The sequence below is a fragment of the Alexandromys fortis genome, unplaced genomic scaffold (genome assembly GCF_014885135.2).
Source record: "Alexandromys fortis isolate MF-2015 unplaced genomic scaffold, M_Fortis_MF-2015_v1.1 scaffold_589, whole genome shotgun sequence".
NCBI lineage: Eukaryota > Metazoa > Chordata > Mammalia > Rodentia > Cricetidae > Alexandromys > Alexandromys fortis.
This window is the reverse complement of record NW_026068453.1, coordinates 32106-48992: the sequence shown is the minus strand read 5'-3', so window position 1 is coordinate 48992 and position 16887 is coordinate 32106. Positions and strand designations below refer to the sequence as shown.

The window sequence follows — 16887 nt, the reverse complement described above, 5'->3', positions numbered from 1 at the left end:
GTAGACCAGGCTGGTCTCGAACTCACAGAGATCCGCCTGCCTCTGCCTCCCGAGTGCTGGGATTAAAGGCACGTGCCACCATCACCCGGCTGTTGGGTATTTTATAACACACCTGACCTTCCCCTAAATATTTTAACAACTCCCTTCCACTGGTTAACAGGAATTGGGGGTGTCTCTGACTCTTCACCTGCTCTTGGGATCTTTTTCCTCCTATTGTGTTGCCTCGTCCAGCCCTGGTATGAGGTTTTGTGCCTAATCTTATGCTGTGTTCACTTGATATCCCTGAGAGGCCTGTTCCTTTCTGAAGAGAGATTTTTTTTTTTTTTAAAAAAGACAACTATAACTGACTCTAGAAACTGCCAAATGTCCCCTATTGGAGACAAAATCAGCCTTCACTGAAATAATTTTTTCACTGTCAGGGCTTCCTGTAAATATTGCAGGTGGGTTGCAACTTGGTTATTTTTGGTGATCACACTTAAGTGCTTATTGTACCTAGATCCATCCTAGGCCTGGAGAACTTTGGGTAAATTCTGAGGACAAAGCCCAAACCTTTCATTGTAATGCCACATTCATTGTGTGATTCCTCTGTGGCAGTTAGATCTCCTAATTATGACTTCCAGTTTACATATGTTGACTCTTTCTTTGTTTTAGATATATTTTATGACTGCCTACTGTGTACTCAAGGTAACACTGTAAAGATGGTGGGTTTGGAGTTCTTGGAAAGCATCATGCTAACAGTTTGTGTCTCTAGCACTAGCATGCATACCCAGATCTGTGTAGGAGGCTAAGAGTAGCTCTAGGATGTTCCTGAAAAGACCTCTGAGCTCCTGTTTACTAAGCACTTCCTGTCTGCCTGCAGCTATACAGTGTGGTGACCTATTGGGTTCCTGGCAGAAGTTTTTTTTAGTCCTTACATTTGCTTTTTTTTTTTGTATGGCTTTGCCCCTGGGGGATTTCCAGGGCCCTTGTCATAAAGTGAAATGAAATTTATCATATACTTCCTATTCAGTTCCCCACCATCCCTAGTTGGTAAATAGGTTTCTCATTGATTCATCGTGTACATTTACCCAGAACCTCTTCTGTGCCAACCTGTACTCTCTAGAGTCGGTTCATACCAGGATGAAACATAGGCTCCTCTCTGTAGGTCCCCACAATGGTCACCGTGGTCCTCATGGGCCCCCTGCTCGGTTTCATGCTCTGAGGGGTCCCAACTGCGACACAGGCGCTGTGTGGGCAGGGGTGGGCAGTGCGTTGAGAAGGTGGCTCCTAGGACCCTTGAGTGGCAGCTACAGGCCTGTGAGGACCAGCCATGCTGTCCAGGTAAGGAAGATCAGAAATTTAGACACGCACTTCTTACTACCCAGTCCTCAGGGCCAGACACATCAGTGCAGAGGCCCTGAGGACAGACCTGTATGTGGCTTTAAGGGGAACTGAGGAGGCTGGGACTGCTGGAGGAGAATGCTTAGAAGTGATGACATTGACCTTAGTCTAAGAGATTTGGATGAGGGCTGGAGAGATGGCTCAGTGCTTAAGAGCATTGCCTGCTATTCCAGAGGTCCTGAGTTCGAGTCCCGGCCACCACATGGTGGCTCACAACCATCTGTAATGAGGTCTGGTGCCCTCTTCTGGCCTGTAGGCATAGACACAGAATATTCTATACATAAAAAAAATAAATAAATGAATATTAAGAGATTTGGATGGGAAGGGGAGAAATTTACTTTGACTTGATTTGGGAAGGATGAGTATGAAGGCCACAGTCATAATCCAAATGAGCAATGCTAGTAGGCCAGAAATAGGAACAAGAGATAGGAGGACAGAGTTAGCTTCTGTGGTACACATATGAAAGAAAAGAATTCTAAGTGTGCCACCCCCACCTCCCATCTCTTTTCCTCCCACAGAAATGGGTGGTTGGTCTGAGTGGGCACCCTGGGGGCCTTGCTCTGTCACCTGCTCCAAAGGAACCCAGACCCGTCAACGAGTATGTGATCACCCTGCTCCTAAGTGTGGGGGCCACTGCCCAGGAGAGGCCCAGCAATCACAGGCCTGTGACACTCAGAAGGTCTGCCCCAGTGAGTAAGGGCAGTCGATGGATCTGTTTGTTGGGTTAGAGCGGAAAAGACTTGAACATGCTTGACCACAGTTCATCCCTCCACTCCTACCACCACAGCACATGGTGCTTGGGCAGCCTGGGGCCCCTGGGGCCCCTGCTCAGGATCCTGCCTGGGTGGAGCTCACGAACCTAAGGAAACACGAAGCCGCACATGTTCTGCACCAGCACCTTCCCACCAGCCCCCTGGGAAACCCTGCTCAGGACCAGCCAATGAGTATCGGGGCTGCACTGGCCTACCACCCTGTCCAGGTATGTAGGGATAATAAGGTCAATGACACATAGCTAGCGGATCTTTGGATTTCTGGTAAAGATACTGTGGTATTTGAGGGAATAGAGTTCTTGTGCCATGTGAGCAGAGGGATGGAGATGGCGTTGAATGAGTGACGGGGTCCGCGGAGGCTTTGATGGAGGCGGGCTGTGCAGTGCATGATGGGAATATCTGGGGTTTGTGATGATCAGGCTGGAGAATGAGTGACAGCATCCATTGTGTAAGGGATGTGGGGCTCCGTGGAATAAATGATTGGGGATTTTAAGTTGGCGTGGGGGAGTCTGTGATAATGCACAATTGCCCATGAGGTCCATCATGGAGCTGTGTTGTTGGGCTGGATAGGAATCCGTGGGGGAAAACACATGTCCTTTTTCCTTTTTTTTAAATATTTATTTATTTATTTATTTTAGTTTTATTTATTCTAAATATTTATTGATTAATTCATTTTCAGTATTTATTTTAAATATTTATTTATTTTAAATATTTATTGAATAATTTAAAGATAGAGGTGGCAGGGAAGGAATCTGGGGAGTATACATGATTAATTTGGCCTGTCATTTCACTTTCTTTCCTGCTCCAACAGTGGCTGGTGGCTGGGGACCATGGGGCCCTGTGAGCCCATGCTCTGTGACCTGTGGCCTAGGCCAGACCCTAGAACGACGGGCATGTGATCATCCTGTACCCCGTCATGGGGGCCTCTTCTGTGCTGGTGATGCTACTCGGACCCACATCTGTAACACGGCCGTGCATTGCCCTGGTTAGCAACTTAGCCCATTGCCCATCACTGCTGCCCACTTCCTGTTGCCAAAGCCTTGGTCCTGCCTCTGAGTCTCCTCTTCCTGCCCTCTTGCCTAGGTTCACCTCTACTCTGTCATTCCCACTCCTTTCCAGAGCCTTCATTTCTTCCCCCGAGGCCCTTTACTCGCTCCAAACCCCCTTTGTCCCTTGTCTCTACAGTAAATGGGGAGTGGGAAGCCTGGGGGAAATGGAGTCACTGCAGCCGTGTGAACATGAAGTCCATCAGCTGTGAGGAAATCCCAGGCCAGCAGTCACGCAAAAGGATCTGTGGAGGCCGCAAGTTTGATGGAAAGAGATGTCCCGGGAGCTACCAGGATATTCGACACTGTTATGACATCCATAATTGTGTCTGTGAGTAACCCACAGACCATACTGTAAGGGTGGACAGCCATGCAGTAGCAATGCTAGGGATCCTGTGTCTCTACAGCCTCCTTTTCCTGTTGAGACTTCCAGTTTTGCCTGTGACATTCTACCCCCCTCCCCCATTGCAGTGAAAGGTTCATGGTCACAGTGGAGTACCTGGAGTCTGTGCACACCACCATGTGGGCCCAAACCCACCCGTGTCCGCCAGCGTCTCTGCACGCCTCTGCTCCCCAAGTTCTCGTGAGTTGGGGGACGTTGTTCCTAGGACGGGGGTCATGATGCTGAATAATGAGAAGGGAGTTGGTTACACTGAACATAAGCTTCACCACTGCATCAAAGGTGCCTAAAAAAACCCCCAGACCCCGCCCCCCAATCCAGACCCCATCCCCCAAAATCCGGACCCCCAAAATCCAGACTGCCCCCAACATCCAGACCGTCCCCCGAAATCAAGACCGCCCCCCAACATCCAGACTGTCGCCCGAAATCAAGACCGCCCCTCAAAATCCAGACCACCCCTCAACATCCAGACCCCACCCCTCGTGAACTCACCAGTTTAGAGAAGAGGAGAAAAAGAATAAGAGAGGCCTCTGTGCTCCTTGGTTACTAATGCAATCACTCAGCTGTGCTCCCAAGCACACGGTCTTTCATGTGGCCTTCCCCATTGAACTCTTAGCACACTTTGACTTACTAAGTCACCCATGCCTCCATTCATCCATTCCACATTTCAAGGCCTTTTCAGCAACAGTTGCAGGTAAAAAGAACCCACATTTATGGACAGAAGGGACCCAGGTGAGATGAGCCGTGATACAATCCTTATAAAAATGACAGGTAAGTGGCAAAGAGACTATCACTGCCCTCTAGGCCTAGAAAGCTAATCAGGCCCAGAGGTAATTGGAAGAAGCATTCCTGACATCCAAATTGTGAGCAGGGTCCTGGAGAGAGCTGATGGGCCACCCTAAGTGGACCAGGGGTGAGAAAGAGTTAAGCTAGCCATCCCTTCCTTATCCCAGAGAGATCAAGATTCAGTGGCCTTTTCCCAGCTAGTGAGAGGCCTGTCATTGGGATCTCTCAGCTGTGGATGTCAGATTGGTTCCTCAAGAAGAGTTAAAGGGGGCGGGCTGGAGAGATGGCTCAGAGGTTAAGAGCATTGCCTGTTCTTCCAAAGGTCCTGAGTTCAATTCCCGGCAACCACATGGTGGCTCACAACCATCTGTAATGAGGTCTGGTGTCCTATTCTGGCCTGTAGACATACACACAGCCAGAATATTGTATACTAAATAAATAAATAAATACTTTTTTTTTTTTAAAAAAAGAAGAGTTAAAGGCTATGTAGAGAAGGACCAATTGAGAGAATCTGGGTGAAAATTAATGGAAGGCTTGCCTACTAAAAGAAAGAATCCTGGCAAAGACATTCCTGGATATATAAGGTTCCATTTGGATAAAGAAGAAGAAAAAGGATGCTATGCTATGTAGGGCATTTGACTAGCAAGTACAATCTCTACTACCACAAAAAAATATGGTTCTGCTTATGAGACATGCTTGTAATTCCTATATTTGGGGGGCTGAGGCAGGAGGATCATTGACTTTGAGATCCGACTCTCAAAAAAAAAAGTTTTTCAATGCATTCTTGATGTTCCTGAGCTTCTCTTCTCCATTGCTTCCCCAACATCCCAGGCCTACAGTTTCCATGGTCGAAGGTCAGGGTGAGAAGAATATTACCTTCTGGGGAACCCCACGGCCACTGTGTGAGGAGCTACAAGGGCAGAAGCTCATGGTGGAAGAGAAACGCCCATGTCTACATGTGCCTGCCTGCAAAGACCCAGAGGAGGAGAAACCCTAAACTCTCTTGCTTCCATTCTCACCCCCCCAACCTTCCAGACTTCAATAAACAACGTTTCTAAACTCTTCTAAGACTGCTTAAAGAAGGGGGCTAACATACCTACCCCCTTTCCTGTTAGTGGGGCAACAGAATTTGCTGAGCAAAGTCGTAGTGGCCTGTTGTGAAATAGTCTGTTCTATTGTACTTGCAGCTGAAAAGCAAGTGTCCAGCCCACAACTATAAGGGGGTGAACGGGGAGACTGTCAAGAAGGTGAGTTTTGTCATTGGCTGTTCACCTTGGCAGGAACTTTTTTTTTTAATATGTATTTATTTATTTATTATGTATACAATATTCTGTCTGTGTGTATGCCTGCAGGCCAGAAGAGGGCACCAGATCTCATTACAGATGGTTGTGAGACACCATGTGGTTGCTGGGAATTGAACTCAGGACCTTTGGAAGAGCAGGCAATGCTCTTAACCACTGAGCCATCTCTCCAGCCCCCATGGCAGGAACTTTTTGATTAGCCAATGTGCTATTTAGTTGCTGTCTCTTTATGAGGTTCCCTAGGTTCCCACCCACTCATCAGAGCCTCTCAGCTGGCAGATCTGCCAAAGTAGTGAACTGGGTAGGATGTGACCAGAGTTGGCACCCAGCTGAGGAAGCACCTGCACCCACCCACTGAAAACAGCCTAGCTCTGACACCACAATTACCAACAACAAATAGATAGCTGGGGACGGGACACTGAGGAGGTGGCTATGATGCACTTTGAGCTAGGGCAGGGGCAAAGAGAAGCTAGGTTAGCATCAGCTTAGAGGAGTTCCCAGATGCATCCTTTTTTTTTCCTTTTTTAAAAATATTTCTTTCTTTATTATGTATACAACATTCTGTCTGTATGTATGCCTGCAGGCCAGAAGAGGGCACCAGATCTCTTTACAGATGGTTGTGAGCCACCATGTGGTTGCTGGGAATTGAACTCAGGACCTTTGGAAGAGCAGGCAATGCTCTTAACCACTGAGCCATCTCTCCAGCCCCCATGGCAGGAACTTTTTGATTAGCCAATGTGCTATTTAGTTGCTGTCTCTTTATGAGGTTCCCTAGGTTCCCACCCACTCATCAGAGCCTCTCAGCTGGCAGATCTGCCAAAGTAGTGAACTGGGTAGGATGTGACCAGAGTTGGCACCCAGCTGAGGAAGCACCTGCACCCACCCACTGAAAACAGCCTAGCTCTGACACCACAATTACCAACAACAAATAGATAGCTGGGGACGGGACACTGAGGAGGTGGCTATGATGCACTTTGAGCTAGGGCAGGGGCAAAGAGAAGCTAGGTTAGCATCAGCTTAGAGGAGTTCCCAGATGCATCCTTTTTTTTTCCTTTTTTAAAAATATTTCTTTCTTTATTATGTATACAACATTCTGTCTGTATGTATGCCTGCAGGCCAGAAGAGGGCACCAGATCTCTTTACAGATGGTGGCGAGCCACCATGTGGTTGCTGGAATTGAACTCAGGACCTTTGGAAGAACAGGCAATGCTCTTAACCACTGAGCCATCTCTCCAGCCCCCCAGATGCATCCTTCATTTAACACTTTAGTGTCTACTGTATGCTGGAGATAAGTCCAAGCATCTGAGCTGAAGGAGGACTGGTAGAAGGAAAGGACATTTGAGAGCCAGTGAGCACACTCAGAACAAGCATTTCTTTTATTCAAATGTGTATTCAATGCTTAGTGCCTCCTATATATTAACAGTAGTGCTGGGCATGGGGCCACAAGGGAAAAAAAGGAATCAACTTCCCATGTCTGCACAGTAAAGGTAACACACGCAGACAAAAGTGTTTTTGGAATTTGATCATTCATTTACCATTCACTGAATGCTAAGCCCCCTCATGATAGAATTATGAAGGAATCATAAGAGGGGTAATAGCTAACACTTAGAAAGCTTAACTTACTGGCAGCCAAATAGTACCTTAAGGCTTGTCATAGTGTGGATTCATTTAATCCACAATGAAACCACAAGGATCAATATTATCCCCACTCTGCAAAGGAGAAACTAGCCCAGAAAGGTAATAAACAGGATGTTTTTGAAGCGCCGCGCAGGTGGCACAGTGTTGAGTATTAGAAGCAGAGTTTGCAACTTTGTGCAGTGGGTGAAGGGGATCTTTTTGTGGGGGAGGTTGGTGAGACCCAGAGTCTTGTCAGTAACACGATCCAGTTGATGGGTGGAAGTAAAGAAAAGTCCATGAAAACATAAGTCATCTTGAGAAAACTGAGTTAAAGTAAGCGTTTCTTGTTGCTACGACAGAGTGTAAGAGATAGGTCCTTGCAAGAAAGTGGAAGCTTGGCTATGAATGTGTGCACTGTGGGATACACATCTCTATAATATAGACTTTTAGAGCTGTATTGGGTTTGTGGTTTAAGAGGTTATAACCGCACCAAAGCCATGAGGGGTGTGTGTACCTTACACTAGAGTGCCATGACTATGTGCTATGGGCACAGTGAACGTGTATCAGCGGTGTGTGCCTAAGCTGTTGTTCATCAACACACAAGAAATGATTCTTAGACTTTTCTGTATGCCTACTCCTGTTGGAGAAAATGGTGTGGCGATTTCCCTCTGCCTTGAGTTAAGACACCCCAGGAGGAATGGGAGGCAAATTCCTCTAAAAGACAATCTACAAAAGATTGTCTCTTAATTATTTTAATTTCTAAAAACAACCACCTAGGGGAAAGGATGGCACCAGGGAGCTACAAGTACTAAGAGTCTGTATGTTTCCCAGGGAGAGCTACAGTCAAGGTGGCTGTGTGGAGCCCTGATTCAGACCCCGAGGAGCCTATATAGTAGGAAGACCTGAAACCGCTGGCTCACTAGAGAGGTCACCACATACCATGATTTTTCGTTTTTCTTTTTTTTTAATATTTATTTATTTATTATGTATACAATAGTCTGTGTGTATGCCTGCAGGCCAGAAGAGGGCACCAGATCTCATTACAGATGGTTGTGAGCCACCATGTGGTTGCTGGGAATTGAACTCAGGACCTTTGGAAGAGCAGGCAATGCTCTTAACCTCTGAGCCATCTCTCCAGCCCACCATGATTTTTCTTAAATTAGCAATAGAATTACACATTTTAGAACATTAGAAATACCCAGTATGCAGGGAGTTCCTCATTTGAATTGCCAGAGAGCATCCTGCAGAGGAGGAAAAGGGATTAGTCTGTCCTAGAGCACAGACTAAAGCTGACTTGGTTGGAAGAGGGGTGAAATGACGGCTTGGGAATGTTGAACTTGAGAGCTGTAGGAATCTAGGGGGAAAGGGTTGAGGAAAGTTAGGTGGAAACATGGCATTTTTTAAAAATATTTATTTATTTATTATGTATACAATATTCTGTCTGTATGTATGTCTGCAGGCCAGAAGAGGGCACCAGACCTCATTACAGATGGTTATGAGCCACCATGTGGTTGCTGGGAATTGAACTCAGGACCTTCGGAAGAGCAGGCAATGCTCTTAACCACTGAGCCATCTTTCCAGCCCTGAAACATGGCATTTTTGATGGGACGACAGCACTTGCAAAGAGACAGAGGTTATGCCTCTCCTCTGCTTACCCCTTTTACAGATGAAGAAACCAACTCTCATAAAGATTAAATCACTTTCCCAATCCATATGATGGAGGCTGGTCTTGAGCTCAGATATGTAACTCCAGGTCCCATACAAACCATTGACTTGATGAATAAGAAATAAACAAATGGCCCAGCATGGTATTGCATACCGGAAATCTCTTTACTGGAGAGGCTGTGGCCAAACTGGGCTATATACTATCAGGCCAGTGTAAGCTAGATAGCAAAGACCTGGTGGCTTAAGAAGTCTTTCAGGCAAGAGAACCCAAATCTACTTGCATATGTCCTGCCAGGCTATCTAGTTCACCATCATTGCCCACTCATTGCTCACTAGTATTCAATCGTTCTGGCCCTATGCCTTACTACAATCTGACTCCACTTTGTTATGAACACACTGGCATTAGTTGTCCCATTTTCCTGACACATAGACTGATCCCAGTAAACGTGATTCTTTGAAGGTGATTTGAAGCTTGTGGATTCCCCTCATTTGCAAAGTAGAAATTATATTCTCTTAGCATGGTAGTGTTTGAGGGTAGGATATGCCAGTGTACATATAAACAAATAACTATGAATTTAAAATTTTGTTGTAGCCAGGATCTTACAACCTGGCACAATGGTTTCTGTTCTACCACTATGTGGATTTACTGTCTTAGTCAATGTTCTGTTGCTGTAAAGAGGTACCATGACCAAAACAAGTATGATAATAAAAAAAAAAACAAACCATTTAATTGGGGGTTTGCAGGTTCAGAGGTGTGTCCATTATCATCATGGTCTGGAGCATGGTGGCAGGTACACAGACTTGATGTGGATCAGCTGAGAGCTACATGCTGATCCACAGGCAATGTTTTTGCATTGTATACCCAGGATTTCCATGCTCATCTGGGAGCATGTGGTTTCTCTAGATGTGTATACTTGTTGAGACTCTCTGGGCCTTTGTGTGTCAATGTGTTGTCTGCGTGTATAATGTGTGCTCAATATGTTCATGTATGTTACCCTGGGCTTGTGTGTCCATCAGTATAACCGGATATCTGTGTGTTCTACGATGTACATACATCCTGTGACTTTCCTTAATTTTTCCGTGTGTGTTATTTCCTGTTTCTTCAGGCTCTCACCACCAAGGGCAAGGATATGTACACCCCTCAAGTGTCTGCCTCTGTCTTTCTGGTGATGTTTACGCCATCCCCATGCTCTTTTCTTTGCTAGACACTGTGGATGCAGGAGACAGGTCTCCCCGGGAACACTGCAGTAAGGAGAATTTCTACTTTTAGAGTGTGCCTCTACCCCCACCCTCACTCCCAAAATGCCTTCACCAGTGAAAATCAACACGGCAACAGAATATCTGGGGGAGGGGCTGGAGAGATGGCTCAGTGGTTAAGAGCATTGCCTGCTCTTCCAAAGGTCCTGAGTTCAATTCCCGGCAACCACATGGTGGCTCACAACCATCTGTAATGAGGTCTGGTGCCCTCTTCTGGCCTGCAGACATACCCACAGACAGAATATTGTATACATAACAAATAAATATTTAAAAAAGACACTCCTACCACTGCGACTTTCACAATTTATTAAAAAAAAGAAAAGAAAAGAAAAGAAAAGAATATCTGGGGGAGAGAGCTAAATGGATTGGGGTCATAGGAAGGGAGCTTCCTTACTGTGGGTCCCTACCCTCCGGACAAGAACCTCCACCCCCACTCCCCAAATTGAGCATTGCCTATCCGAGGGGGAGGGGGCAGAGGATGCCGTGTGGTGCGTGCACACTGTGTGATTCAGCGCCACTAGTTCATGTTTTATCAACGTACTTTTGGCAGCTCCAGAGAAGGTGTGTTTCCCTGGTGCTGTATATGTGGCTTCTCACTGACTCTACCTTCTTTCTCCCAGAATTGTTTACTTTTCCCAAGTAGGTCTATTCTACTAAGCTACTGGCTGGAAACAACTTTATTCATTAACCAATAAAAGCAAACATAGACAGAAGGACTTCCCAAACCAATCCTTTGTCCAATACATTAATTAATTCCAAGAGTCGGTATAAAAATATATTATTAAGCCGGGCGATGGTGGCGCACGCCTTTAATCCCAGCACTCGGGAGGCAGAGGCAGGCGTATCTCTGTGAGTTCGAGACCAGCCTGGTCTAGGCTAGTTCCAGGACAGGCTCCAAAGCCACAGAGAAACCCTGTCTCGAAAAACCAAAAAAAAATATTATTAAACAAGGTACTTGAAAGAGGTTGATGTTTATTCTCAGTTATTGAGCACAGGATCTGGAATAAATGTTGGAGACCCTACTTCCTCAATAAGTCCTAGGAAAGGTGGCTCTTGATATTCCTCTCTTTGTATCACTTCTCTGAATGTCTTAATTGTTGTGTGAGCTCACCACTGTTTTTCTGTGTGACCCTTTTGATACAGGGGTTTGCCACTGAATTTAAAGGCCATGCTAACTTGAGATGACCCATTTTGATAATTTTAAGCTTCTACTTGCAAAGTTATTTATTTAAAATATGATCCCTCTCAGTGGGGGCTAGGACTTGGATATATCTCTTTTATGTCCTGGTTCTCTGCTGTACTGTGTATTCACATGTTCTCGGGATTAAAACTGTGTTCCTTGGCAAGAGGTACTACTTTTTAGGTGACCCTGTGTGATTTATTTTTCCTTTGTTAAAGAGTATCTTTAATGTCTTGAGAAAATGGAAGTGAAATGCTATTTCAATATCTTAATTATGTCCTAATCCTTGGACATCTGTCCTTCTGAGGGTTGGTTTTGTGTTTCTTTCATGTCTGTACTTGCAAAATGTCATGGTTTCTTTCCGGTTGCTGTGACAAAGCATTGTGACAAACAAGCAAGCAAAAATCATCATGAGAAAAACAACTTAAGGGAGAGAAGGTTTAATTTGGCTCACCATTTCAGAGGGATTGGTTCAATAGCTACAGGGAAGGTATAGCAACATGAGTGTGAGGTTGGCTGGCCACATTGCATCAACAGTTAGGAAGCAGAGAGAGAACAGGTGAGTCTATAGATTCGTAGATTCTATCCTCAGTGACATACTTCCTCTAGCAATTCTCTGCCTCCTAAAAGTTTTGCAACCTCTTCAAACAGCACCACCTGTTGGGGTTAAAGTGTTCAAATATGGGAGCTTATGGGAGACATTTCTCACTCAAACCACATGTTCTATGCCAGTAGGTTCCAGAACCAACCAGTGAAAACTATTATCACCCATGATGGGCAGCTTCTCATACTCAGAGAGAGATAAATATAAACTCATGCACATCTTGAAGATGGCTCCTGTAAATTTAGGCTGCCATAATTACATGCCCAACCTTCAGGCATCAGGTAGATTTATAATAATGCAACCTTCAAAGGCTAATCAATTTTAATAAAGTCTTTTTAACCCCAAGAAAGGATCCTGCTTCTGAAGAAGCTGGTTTGTGGGAGAAGAAGAGGCGAGGTGGTGAATAACAGAAAAAAGGATAAAATGTTCTGTAGCTTGCTAAGCTGTTTGAGGAGCTGGTCACTGAAGCTCCATGGGGAATGACAGCAAGCCCCACAGAAGCAGCTTTATTGGGTCAGTGTGTGCCACCACAGTAGGCTGTGTGATCAAAGTCACCATAAGTATCTGGCTTCCAGAGTAGATTAAATGGAAGGCAAGTGTGTTCTGAGAGGGCTCCTCAGGGAGACACACTTGAGTTGACATCACCCCTCAAATACTGGGAACAGGCCAGGTGTAACAGACAGGGAGAGGAGGACTTGACAGAATGAGGTTGAATTCTGGAATGAGCAACTCTTATTTTCATTGTTGTTTCAAGACATAGAAACCCAAATCCACCTGTCTCTTTCAATTTGACTTGAAAGAACATGGAGAGAAGGGAAAAACATCAGAGATTTAAAGCCATTTCTTTTCCTCTTGCAATGTACAGTGCTTCACACACAAAAAAATCTATATAAAAATGTCCCACTTCTATTCTATTTCTGGGAAAAATTTCCTTCCTTCCCCCCATTTCCAGGAGCCATACAGCTAAGAATAATTGTCACGTAGTTTGGCTGTTGCTATTACCTAATTCTGTCCTTCTTTATGCTGGTAATTTGGACAATTATTGTTACATTTCATGACACATTTGGAGGTGTGTCATGTATTGGTCAGGAATACACACTGCTGTATTCTCAATATTTTGTTCTGTAAACTTCATTACACTTCCAATATCAATTAGAGCATTTGTTCCTTTTTGTCTTTGGCATCTCTAATTAAGAAATAAGCATCATGGCACCACTTCTGCATATATCTGAGCAATCTTGGAGTGAGCTAGCTTGAACCTACAGACTTCCAGCTTCTCCCAGGAGCTGTGGCACCTGCACTTCCTTCCCACCCATTCTAGGAGTTGAATACCTGTTGCTCTCCTCCTCTAGACAGAGAACTGGGCAGATCTTGTTGATGGCACCTATGACTTCCACGGATACATTTGTTGTCTCCTAGACATGTGTTTTCTGGGCATTCAGTGACACCAAATGCATTTTGTTATTTAACCTAAGTGTAATTAGGTGGTGGGTGGAGCTTTCAGCTTTAATTGGCATGAATTGAAACAAACTGCCAAGTTCAACTAGGTCACACACATGTAAGATTCAGTCCCAAGTAGGGACAGGATATATGTGGCAAGGCTAGTGTCAACCTCTGCCATATGTTTCCTAACAACTTTTCAGAGCAGTAATTGAAGTCCATGAAAGGTAAATCTTTAAATGAAAATGTGATAGGCTTTATTTTATGTTATAGGTATTTTTCTAATGTATTGCTCTTATCAAAGTTACTCACCATCACTATCAAAATTGGCTTTAACTGCCAACTTGACCCAACTTAGAAGAGGATAAGAGTCTCAGTTGAGGAATTGCCTCATCAGGTGCATCTGTAAGCATGACTGTTAGTCAAGTGTTAATCAAGCCCAGTCCACTGTGGGTAGCATCATTCCCTTGGAAGTGGTCCTGTGCTGTGTATGAAAGCTAGATGAGTGTGAGGCAGCAAGAAAGTTAGCAAGTGACATCTACTGTACTTCTGCTACAGGGGCTGCTGGAGTTTTAAAGAAATAAATAAACAACACACACAGATTGGATCTGTATTCGAGTCAACAATCAGGGGGTTGTCAAGTGTAAAAATATGTTCTTTGGGATAGCAGAGAGGAAAGTATTTGACTCTTCACTTTGGACCTGTCCTGCTGTCACTAAAGAATGTATCAGGGACATTACAATGGAAATAACTGAAGTGCTTTTCCTTGGTAGTGTCTCTCTGCTGAGCTTTACTGAGTTTTGTCTGGTCTTGGAGTAAGCATATCTCTTCCTTCATCTGTCCTACATAAGAGGGAAGGGTCAGAAGTTTGTGCCAGACCCAAAAAGCACCTAGTTGACAACTGGTATCAGTGGCTAGTGTTTTTTTCTGTTTGCTACAGGGGCCCCTGTGGGAGAGTAGAATATCCTGTTTCACTCAGTGATGATTTTTCTCCCCCTGAGGCAGACCTGGTGGACAGTAGGTGCTTTAAGATTTTGTTGAAGGCACAAACTGCAAAATCATCTAGGAGTAATACCCCAAAGAGACATAGGCATGTTGCTGCTCTCCCTTAATCCTCTTGCTTCTCTTGCAGATGAAGAACACTCCAGAATGTAGGTGGTATCTATAATAGCATGGCTGTGTTAGCCAAGCACACCTCATTGGAGGTTTTCAACATCTGATTCGCTAACTTAAAACAAATGTGTGCAGGATAGTGTGGGGTTAGCACACGTGCTCAAAGAAATTCTTAGGGAACTGGGTTACCGGCCATCTCCAATATCTGGTTCTTTCCAGCACCATCAATTAGGCAGGTGCTTTTATGTATCAGCTACAGCTGAAACCTGTTCTGACTCTAATAATTTCACAGTATCTAGGACAAAATTTTCCATCTGACATCTCTTTGGAATAATAGATGAGTTCTGGGAACAGACATGTCTCAATTGTCACCTCCCAGTCCCGCCACTCTCAATGGTACCTGACAACTCAGGGTTCTCATTAAGTGTTAAGAGGAAGAATGAGGTTTTGTCATTGCCAAAGACAACAGAGAGGTCTTGAGGGATTGAAGTATGGCCAGGTCTTTCCTTAGATCTGCTTTTTTTCTCCCTGCCTCTCTCCTGGAAGTTCATGGAAGGAAATGTGACTGTAAGTCTGGGTTTGATGTCAGGAATGTGTGGAAGAATGCTGGTTTATTGACCTTGTGAGCACTTTTCCCTTAGATTGAAGGCTGTGTGATGAGGTGGGGATCATGCTAACTTTCTTCTCAGTTTATCTGGGTCACCTGGCAGCAGGACTGGCCTGTGCAAGTGTTCTATGCCCAGATCCCAGTGTGGTTTCATGGGGAAAGCATAAGGTCCTGAAACATGATATCATGGCCTGGGAAGACAGAGATTCTTTGAAGGCCTTTGTAAGAGGGTTCCAGAAGACCGCAACCACCATTTTCTGAGGGTCTGTGGGATCAAACTGAGACTTAGGCACTGGCTTATCTTTTTTTATTTTCATTTTGTGTGTGGTGTACTTATGGCGTATATTTGTGTATGCATGTTTTTGCATGTGTGTATGTTCACATGCATGTATGTGTACACATGCATTAAGCAGCAGAGAGATCAATGCTGGGAGTCAACCTCAGTCATTCTCCAACCTTAGTCATTCAAGCAGAGCTTCTTAACCAAATACATCCATTGACAGTGAGGCCAGCCTCTTTAGCTGGCACACTCAGGGGTTTCTGGGAGATCAGACCTGTGATGCTTACACTACACGATACAGCCATCACCCCAACCCCCTAGACACCAACTTTGCATGTGAAAGTAGTAGCATTTATTGTGCACCCAGATGCTTGATGCCTATCAGTTCCTGCAGTATTTCAAACCCCTTGGGGCTTGACTCATGAACTCCACACCTTACTGATGTGACACCACGTAGGGCAACTTTGAGGTAGGAGTCAGGCTGGGATTTGAACCTTAAAGCTCTGACCACTCTATTAAAAAGAGTGCCCCAATTTCTCAGGGAATGCAGCCCCTGCAAAGGTTTGTGACAGTGACTCCAGGCTTTGAACTCCCCCTCCTACTCTGGACTGTCATCAAATTGACTTTTGCCAAGCTTACCAAAAGAGGTTACATGGTCTTTTATAGATGAAAGTGTGTCCCTTCTCTCTTAAATATCTTAAATGTCCACAAGGAAACCAAAGATGTTAGGAACCAATGGCTGACAAGCTTTATTCCTGCATGGGAAAGGTGATTAAAGAGGAGACAGCGAGACTCTTATGTCTTCCCCAGACACTCAGGGGATTCACTGCGAGAAATGAAGTGCCTTATAGATGCATATCAGCAGACTGATATGGATTTTAGAAAAGAATGCTGCCCCCAAATTTGGCTGGTGAAATTAGCACAACATACATCCATAGCCTGTCCATATAGGTGTGGCTCTAAAAGATGACTCATATAGTCACAGTCTGCCTGACTCCCTCTTCCCTACAAAGAAGAGGTGTTTTTGTATAACAGGGCTTTGGTGAGAAAGGAATTGATAATTATCTGAGAAGGAGAGAGGTTTGCACAAGCAGAGAGGGAAACCAAAAATGCTGTGTGTTACCTCTTGGCTCCCAGAGAGCATGGCATCTGCCCCCACTAATGAGAAAGCAGCTGGTTTGGAATTCTAACTCAATTATTTCATCATGCTGGACACTATGTGGGCTGCCTTCCCAGGTTGTGATAATTACATTTCCTTTTCTGATTTTTCTTTCTTTCTGATAATTACCTCCACTTGCCTCTTCTCAAACATGTGACTGGAGTGCTGGCAGCCATATTTAACTTGAAGCCAGATAAGTTGGCCAATTTGACTCTCAGGGGATTTGAAATCAATTAGTATTGGTTACAACTGTTAAAGGGTCACATGCCCATTGCTAGGTGT

At 44.8% G+C, this 16887-nt stretch overlaps 1 protein-coding gene across 1 annotated transcript in view; it reads left to right on the top strand.

Annotated features, from left to right (window-relative positions):
• The window catches only part of Cfp (complement factor properdin), a 6199-nt gene extending 755 nt beyond the window's left edge, over positions 1-5444 (top strand). Inside the window, exons 3-9 of the mRNA XM_050133328.1 lie at positions 1145-1320; positions 1899-2069; positions 2168-2359; positions 2962-3135; positions 3336-3527; positions 3668-3779; positions 5214-5444. Coding sequence (XP_049989285.1) covers positions 1145-1320; positions 1899-2069; positions 2168-2359; positions 2962-3135; positions 3336-3527; positions 3668-3779; positions 5214-5379 — 1183 coding nt within the window. The 3' untranslated portion in view covers positions 5380-5444. The remainder of the gene's footprint in view (positions 1-1144; positions 1321-1898; positions 2070-2167; positions 2360-2961; positions 3136-3335; positions 3528-3667; positions 3780-5213) is intronic.
• Positions 5445-16887: the final 11443 nt, after the last annotated feature.